Source organism: Aulonocara sp. 'chitande type north' Nkhata Bay, linkage group LG9, assembly GCF_057382095.1.
Source record: "Aulonocara sp. 'chitande type north' Nkhata Bay isolate Kocher_YH1m ecotype deep benthic linkage group LG9, A_spYH_male_GT1.1, whole genome shotgun sequence".
In the NCBI taxonomy this organism is placed as follows: domain Eukaryota; kingdom Metazoa; phylum Chordata; class Actinopteri; order Cichliformes; family Cichlidae; genus Aulonocara; species Aulonocara sp. 'chitande type north' Nkhata Bay.
In genome coordinates, this window is record NC_141352.1 from 24613030 (window position 1) to 24622167 (window position 9138).

A 9138-nucleotide genomic window follows, 5' to 3' on the forward strand; every position below is an offset into this window, starting at 1 on the left:
GAGGGCCACAGGGTCAAAGAAAAGTCAACAGTGAGCAAAGTCAAAAGTGAAGAGATGAGATATAATTAAAATACATGTCATTTTTTCCCCTTTCGTTTATTTGTTTCAGGTTGAAATTAAGGATGTTTCAGTTTCAGGCATCAAAAATGTCATTTTATTCTTGTTCTTTCAAAACCTTTTAGTTCAGAGGGAAACTCAAGGGAGAGGAGAGGGTGAAGGGTTAATTTGTAGCTGGGGAAACCTGATGCTAATTAAGTCTCAGGAATGCCACATACACTGACATTATAGTGCAGAAGCCCTCAGAGTGGGTCAGGCATGGAGAGAGCCGGCAGTAATGCGTGAGTCCAGTGTTTTTACTCCTTTGTGACGGTCGGGAAAAGCCAGCCTCACTAAACCCTGGAGCTGAAGGTAATGTGCACAGATGAGCTGCCAAGTCTGTAAAGTTTGTTTCAGTTGTGTGAGAGGTGGGTTTAATCGAAAAGGAGATCGGTGATGGCTTGAGTTATCACCTTTGAGATTTTTTCCTCCAGGTTTTCCATTTGGGACTCTTACCTCGCGTTTCCTTCTTTTGCAGGCAGAGTAAGCCCACATATTAGATGCGAAAATGCTTTTACTGACATCTCTGCTGTTGCTGCAACTCTCCTGGGTATCGCTGCACAACGCCGCGCAAGCTGTAGCGGAGATTTGCCGGGGGACGCACTGCTATGGCGGAGACACCGGCGATCCAAGACCGTGCACCGGGGCGCACTGTCCGGGGAGCCGATCTTCCAGACCCCCGCGGCAGTTTAACCCGTCAACGCAGGGGAAAACGGCTCATGTAGCCGCCGGCCAACACCGCGTGTACCCGAGCTCTCCAAGAGCGGCATCGGAGACTTTTCCAGGCGCCCAGCTGCTACTGCGCGGGCGGCACAGCGACGGCAGCACTCGGAGTGCGCCTGAAGTTTTACCTGCAGGATGCACCGATGCGGAGTGCGCTGTTCATGTGAGACAATTTCAACCCGGCAATGACACCAGAGACTGTAAAGGGATCGAGTGCAGACTGCCGCTGAGGATACGGCCAAAAGCTCGAGCAGTGGCTTGTGTGGGAGAAGGATGTCTGGCCGGTTCAGAGGAGAGCGTGCCTCCTGTACATCTGTCGGACAGAGCCGCGCAGTTTCTGGGGGATTTTCCGGAGTTTGGATATCCATCGTCGGAACTTGGCGCAGCGCCTTTAGGTGTCCAGCTTACATGTGATATCAAGCCAGGTCTGCTATGTTCATCAACATTATTATTTATTTATTTATTTATTTATTTATTTATTTATTTATCTATCTATTTAACATTATATTATAAGTTCCTGCATGCCAGGAACAAAAACAAAATGCAGACATGCACATTGTGACTCTTGACAATTTCTTTAAAAGTGATATGCTTTTACTAAAAGGTGGGTGTATATAAATACCTCAAATGCATGCTGCCCTTTACTGACTTACAATCTCTCACACAAGAGTGTTCTGGAGACAAATGACAACTTTGTTGACCTTCAGCCTCCCCCCACAAAAAAGAAAGAAAGACAAAAAGATACCTGCAGGGCAAAGAGTAGCTGGACTGGAAAAATGTCTCAGAGTCAATTGCCCAGAAAATTTTGAATGCTTTGATGTGGCTCCATACAGGAAACTTTTAGTAGGCTACACTTGGCTGCGGCTGGCTATGCAGCTGGAGTCACAGGCTGTTCACACTTACTGTCAGCACTGTTTGGAGAAGTCACACCTCAGTACAAGGCTTAACGACATCTAATCGATTTCTTCTCCCTGTTTTTTTCCCCCCTTCACTGTGCATTTATTTCATGACAGGGGAGAATGAAGTTCCTTCAGAAGATGCCCTCATCTTGCACCTCCAGCTGTCCAAGGGGCAGGAGAAGCTTGTGGAGGCCCTGAGAGCCCAGCAGATTATCATCCGTGATCTGCAGCAGAAGCTTGCTGACCAACAGGAGGCCCTGCTGTCACAGCAGCGTGAAATCCTGGAGCAGCAGCAGCGAATGTATGAGCAAATGGATGTGGTGAAGGCCCAGTACGGTCTCCTCTCAGACACCTTCAAACAGGTTTCCTTCCAGGGCCTGAAGGGCGAGCTGCAGAGCTACTTCGAGAGCCAGCTGGCTGGACTGCAAAGCCAAGCCCGCAGCCACCTGCAGAAATCCTACGCCGTCCACAAAGCGGACATCAACTCTAAGGTGATGGATGTGGTTGGGGAGGCTCACTTTCCTCAGCCTCTCCTGGGATGTCCTTCACCCTGTGGATCAGAGGAGTACTGTGACTTTCAAAAGGACCCAGCTCGGTGTGAAAAGTGCACCATGTGTCCACCAGGTTTCTTCCTCATCTCACAGTGCTCTCCAACTGCGGACAGAATGTGCCAGGTATGCCGTCATCTGATGTGTCAAAACAAACTGAGAGCAAAACAGGAAAAAAAAGGAAACAAACAAAAAAAAAGTGTGAAGCGGTTTTAACTGATAGTTGAGGTTTCACATGGTGGTTTCCAGTTAGTGGTTCCCAAGCATATGCCAGCATATGCCAAAATCTAAACATAGCTGATGTGGAAGTGAGAATGTTTATACCTTTGAGCTTAGATGGCTCATCTTATCTATTTCCTGATCAAGCATAAATGCTTTAAAGAATGTGTCAGTTAAACCTACTTATTGATGTACAGGATACACTCATGGTGATACTTTTAATTTGCATGACTTGCAGGACAGAGACGAATGCCTTGAATTACCAAATATTTGTGGAGAGCGAGTGAAGTGCCTTAATACTCCAGGTGAGTTCGCAGTGCTTATTTTGCTGATAATTAATGAATCCTTATTCCTTATTTTCACTCTGATATAGAAAAACTTCCCACCAGTTTATCTAAAACGTTATTTGCGCTGAGAAAACAGCCATACTTTACTGAGCTACGTGTCTATGCAGCTGTCAGAGCCTGTTTGGACCTTTTTATTTTGCAGGGGGATTCAGGTGTCTGGGCATTTCTGAGAGAGACGCAATAATGGGCTTGTGCGGTCATGAATATTTCTACAACCAGGAGCTGCAGGAGTGCCAGGCCTGCTCTGACTGTGACGGAGAGCCTGTCACTGTTCCCTGTACAGCAGTCAGTGACACCATCTGTGGCCAGCTTTCGGAGACCCGGCTCTCTGAGTCTTGGATGGCGAATGTGGCAGTTCCCCCTGCCAGATCATCTGGCACCCACATCTTTCCTGGACTTCAGCTAAACATACGAAGCAAAGAAAAAAGCGATTTGCTGTCCAACCAGGTGGGCCAGTTGACCTTCCAGCAGCACGGGCTGGTGTGGTTGGATCATAACTTTGCAATAAAGCACAGTTGCAGGAACTTCCTCCAGTTGGGGATGAGGCTAAATGGGAGCCAGGAAGAGGAGGGTAAGGACCTCAGCGGTGTTCGCATCGAACAACCGGATGGGAAGTATTTCCAGGGGGTCAGCGTCAGTACCGGGGTGGAGGTGGAGCCTAACCACAGCTTCACACTGCTGTTGAGGAGTCCAAATCAACATTGCAATCAGAGCAAAGATCTTCACGTGTATGATGCTGCAGGGCCCTCTTTGAGTCTGCTCTGGTTGTCTCATGATACTGGTGCTGTAGCTATGACAGCTCAGATGTCCCTGCTGATGCACTACCAGACCAGCTACCGCCCAACTTTCCGCATAACCTCAGTTTCAGACCCCTACATGATCAGCCTGACTCATGACAACCGTGGGGTACGCTTCACCGAGCGCGGAGTGGTCAAGTTTGTCCTTCAGCAAGCACTTTACTCCATGGGGCACACCTGCGTTCGAGAGGGTTTCTCCTTGATTGCCTATATAAACCGCAACGGAACCGGCCAAGAGGTGATGCAGGCTTTTAAGACTGGCGTTAATTACAGGGACACTTCCATTACACTCTCAGGTGCTGTGAGCGTGGACAGTGGAGACATGCTCAACTTTGAGATCACATCCCCGTCTCAGTGCAACGTCCGCTATTTTGGGGACAGCACTGGAATCAGTATTTTGAGTCTTATCTGGATTCCTTCAGCAGTGTCGTCAGCCTTTAGGGCTACTGTGTCCAGGACCGGTCTTCCCTTTGGAGCGGTGAGGAATAAACCTCTATTGTTCCAGCAGATCAGCCCAGATACACCACAGGTCCACTTGGCCCGCTCTGGGGAGCCAAACAGCCGGAAGAACTTTATATTCCGTGAGAAAGGAACAGTGAACATAGCTCTCAACCTCAAGCTGATCCACTCTTGTAATATAGTAAAACTCACTCTGCAGCGGGTAGGGGGTCAGGGCAAGCAGGCTGGTCCTGTGGCTCAGCAGGTGTCAGGATCTATGCCTGAAGGAAGCGAGTGGGCCAGTGTAGGGCTGAGAGCCTCATTTCAAGTCCAGAATGGCACGGCTCTGTACGTCACGCTGGACTGCATCCGTGGACGAATTAACCAGATAGCACACGAGGGCGGCACTAACATTTCAATTCTCTGGGTGGCAGTGTGATCCAAGAAGGGGCTGAGCTTTTCTCATCATCATTTTGTGGAAAAAGACAGTTTTGCACATGTTGAAGGACAAATACGGGCTAATAAAATGTAGTCTTCTTTTCCACATATCCTGTCACATTATCTTTAATGTATATTTCTGCACCTGTATAGACGTTTATGATTATTTGTTTTGTAGGGTGTAACACTTAGATGCTAAAAGTACTGCTTTTTGCTTGAAGTACTTCGGCTGGTTGAGCAGTGACCAATTCTACATCAAATGTCTGAATGTGTGAGTGTGTGTTTGTCTGTATGTGTAAATGGTGTGGATACTTGGAAATGGTGCTTATGTATGTCTGTGCATATGTACACACACATTGGCATGTCTACTTTTGCGTATGAATCATTTAATATGTATATATTAATACTTAACATCCATATTGTATTAAACCTTTTTGTATTGAATTATGAGGTTGTTAAAGCAGTATTTTAACATTTGGGGAAATGCAGTGAACCATTTTCTGGAGGGCAGTTTCATGAGTGGACCAGTGCAAACCTAGTAGTTAGTTAGCTTAGCACAAAAACCTCAAACAGGGGAAACAGCTGACCTGGTATTAGCCAACAGTATGGAAATGTATTAGCATCTCTAATACACAGCAGCATTTAACCAAAGGAACATCCCCTGCTTCATCCATCTGTGTCTACAGCAACCTGCAGGACCACCTCCAAGGGGACACCCCCTGCAGCAGTTAAATATCTGTGACTCTCCATCAGTTTTTAGAATCGACAAAGCCACTTAAATGAAAGTTAAAATGTCTTCTTTCATCAGAAAGAAGTCCTGTTGCCTTTATTTCAAGCGCTTTAGTCATTCTAACCGTGTGAACCTTTGCATCCTCAGAGACACAGAAACTGTAACACCTTTAACCTATCAAATGTGTTAAGTCACAGCATTGCATTGTGGGGCACCCACACTTTGGCAGTTCTGTGGGCTAGCACAGAAAACCTGGAAGCATATAAATACGCTTCAGTTCCAAATAAAATGCAGGTTGTGGAGGTGTTATTTGCTTTGATTGGTAACTTCTTGGCTTGTGGAACTCACTAGTCAAAATCACTTGGCAAATGCTCAGAGTTAGGAAATAACCCCTCATAAAGCAGCTAAATTACACATTAGTTTTTGCTGAGTTGCTCCGTTAAGATGGATGTAGTCGTCTTGATGTCATCAACTGAACTTTTTAACTCTTGTTTAATAGGCTTTTTTGTAGGGTCTTGGCACCGTTGTGTTGGAGAAGTCCGGTTCAGTCACTTCTAGCTAGCAGAGATAAACAGCTAATAGCTCCAGCTGCCTGTGTTGGCATTCACATGTAGCAATTCAGTCAGCATTGCACAGACATCATGAAGAGGCACCAACTTAGGATGTTATTAGTCTGTTTAAAGGACATCTAAGAAAACCAGTTTTTGCATGAGGCTGTGAACATCTCTACTGTGAACAAGTGTTTTAAGTGGGGAGTTGAAGCTAGCCTCGAGGCTAACTTGAGGATCTGGAGTTTCTGGCACTTCTACAGTAGCTTAATTTTCTCAGCCCTTGACGGCTCTGCTTTTTTGTTGTAATGAGTAAACAAACACAATTTAACTTGTAAATTGTTGAGCTTTGACAATACTGGCAGGCTGTTTTTTTTTAACTACTGCACAAAACCAAGCCAGCTGTTTCCCTCTGTTTCAGTCTCTGTGTGTAGCTAAACTAAGCTAATTTCATAGATAACACACCGATATGAGAATGCTATCATTGTTCTCATCTAACTTCCTTTCAAAATATGGTAATTTGCTGAAATATATAAAAAATAGTCTCGCCAAATCTATTGTAGTACCATTTAAAAGAGCAGGGATTTAAAAAAAATTTTGTTTTTGGTATTTATTTTACGAAACAGGACCTTTGTATTTTGCTGTGGAATGCATATGAATTGTTAGGTATGATAAAACAGTAAAAATATGTATAGTATGGAGTAAAGCACTGAGTAGACATGTAGTGATAGTGTCTACTTGTACACATGTAGTTTTGCGTAGTATTATGGAATATGCAAACATCTTCCTTTGTTATTCTTTTGCCTAAACGCTGTTCCTCTGTAAAGAGCTGCCCATGCATATCCCTCCTAATTGCCTCTGTGTGTGTTCTGTCCTCTGAACAATTAGGCATAATTAAGTGTTTCAGAGAGCTGGCAGCAAAGGCGCCGCTGAAATTCTTCACCTCTTTTCTCACTTCTTTGCACGCGGTGATATTTTTGAGGTGCTTTTAGACTCCCTGCAAGTTTCTTGTGGAACATCAGTGTATTTACAGTATTCTGGTTCAACACCAAATAAAATATACATATATTTTGCCATAAAAGGAATTTCTTTTTTCTTTTGAAAAAAAAAATGTTACTTTGCTGGTTTTATTCCAAAAATATTGACTTGTGGATGAAAAACAGTTTTGCTGCTAATCCTCACCAGACGAGAAAGGTATTTTACAGAGTTATTGGATCATTGTAGTATACTGTATGTGAATGCGTAATGTGCCTCTAATGGATTCCTGTGTAGCCACATCATTGGACCTCTAATGTGACCTTTATTCTATCAACCCGAGAGTGATTTTATATTTTGGAACCACGTATCATGACAATCAACATTTCACAGTGAACAGCTATTAATTTCCATCAAATTGGCGGGTAAAAGTTTGACCTTCCGACAGTGTTCACTCAGCTCAACCTGAAACTATTTTTAAAACAGCCTTATTCGGCAGCAAAGGTGCCAAAACACCTGGAAAATCATACACTGTATTTTCCTCACAACTGGTCTTAATCAGCTTCATATTATTCTTCCATCTATTACTACCTATGGAAGGCCAGTTCTTTGACTTAAATTTAACAAATAGCCTATGAGTCAAAGAAGGGAGAGAGCAAGAAACAGGGGTGAGGGGGAGGGGGAGTCTGCATGCGAGAAACAATCAAATGTTTCTGTCGGCTGCCTGAATTGGAAACAGGTGTCTGGGCGCACCACTGCTCCAGATGTTTGACGCTGTAGATCAAATGAGACTCTTAGCACATGAAGAGTTTCAGAGACATCAGAGAGAGAAACAGGGACAGAGAAACAGAACAGGAAAGGGAAAACACAAAGGAGAGAGAGCTATGTGTGGATATTAAAAAACGCAAACTTTAAAGTTCTTCCACTTCTATATTAGCAATGAATTTTAAAAAAAAGTACAAAGTGATGAAACTCTTGTTCCCTATATTGCTTCTTTTTGTTCCTCATAGATTTGTGTTTTTGTGGTTTTGTTTTCACTGTAGCGCTAACAAATTCCCCTTCAATCAACTTCCAGGAGTCGACTGATAAAAAGCTCTAAAAAACCCACTTTATGGTACCTTTCTGGACCAAATGGAAGCCAGAGAAATGTAGCGATTAGCTGGGGAAGCTGCTAAATCAAATAAAGAGGCAGATTTTCCCCCCTGAATGGATAGGAGCTAAAAAACTAAGACTATAGGCTTACATTCATCAAGAGTCCAGATTGTGGGAGATGGCACGGTGATTGTTGTGAGACTTAATGCCCAAAGGTGATCCATCACAGTAGCACTTAAATATGAAGTTTAGCCAACAGTTTAGGAACTACCTGCACCACAGTCTATGCGTAGCAGGCATTTTTTCCTTTATTAGAGGAATTATGTGACTTGGGTGTCAATTCTGTGAACATTAATACAATATTACCATATTGCTTGCTAACCCTCAGTAAGGCTGAATCTAAAAAACAAAATAATATATCAGCTGTAATTAAGACAGATCAAGACACACAAAAAAGATGAGGTCAATATCAAATCGTGTTTTTTTTTTTTCTTTTTTGTGTAATTGGTGGCAGTAGAACAAGGTTAATAATGAATAAAGTAATCACATTGTAAGTACTCGGGGCTAAACTGTCTGCCTGCGTAGGTCTGTGACTATGCAGAGTGAATGATTTTGGGTATGGCTCATCTCCAGCCAACCAAGCCTTCTGCTCAACCATCTCTGACTTGCACAAAAATTTTACGGTAGACAATTTGAACATTTATAATGAGTGCTGTGAAATTTACTGAAATTTATCGATTATTACCGATAAAAGCCTAGAATTTTCACTGGTATTTTTTACCATCAAAATGAACCAGGATCTATAATTTGGGAGAAATGCATCAAACATTGTCAAGTATTGGCTTGTTAAAATATGGAAAAAACACCCAGCGCTCCTGCTAAGTTCCATATTTGAACACACATTGCAAAAACTTCATGTTGCAAAAAGACAGCTGATCACAGTTTTTTAATAGCATCTAGTTACATTTTACAACAAAAAACCCAAAATAATCTTAACATAAAATTGTGGCAAAATAAAGAAAATTAAATTCGCGTTCAATTTGAAGTATTTTTTCTAGTGTGTGCTTAAAGATGGGGCTTTGCGGGAGTGATGTACTAGACAAAATGAAGGCACTTTTAATTGTTTTTGCATTTGACGGGCTGTTCCACACATTTTTTTGTCACTGCCCCTGGTTACAGCAAACTGCTGTAACATGTAGATGAAGATCTGCAAAGCTGTGTGCAGGCTCTGCATATGACCAACAAACAATATGATATTTATACATAACAACCAAATGCTAGTCTTAAT

General features: G+C 43.2%; 1 protein-coding gene across 1 annotated transcript; it reads left to right on the top strand.

The window, feature by feature from the left end:
* Window positions 1–295: 295 nt before the first annotated feature.
* nell3 (NELL (neural EGFL like) family member 3) lies at window positions 296–6848 on the top strand. Its single transcript, XM_086306660.1, has 5 exons — window positions 296–408; window positions 575–1244; window positions 1833–2392; window positions 2724–2790; window positions 2975–6848. The coding sequence occupies exons 2-5, from the start codon at window positions 605–607 to the stop codon at window positions 4504–4506; spliced, it is 2799 nt and encodes a 932-aa protein (XP_086162786.1). The 5' UTR covers window positions 296–408; window positions 575–604; the 3' UTR covers window positions 4507–6848.
* Window positions 6849–9138: the final 2290 nt, after the last annotated feature.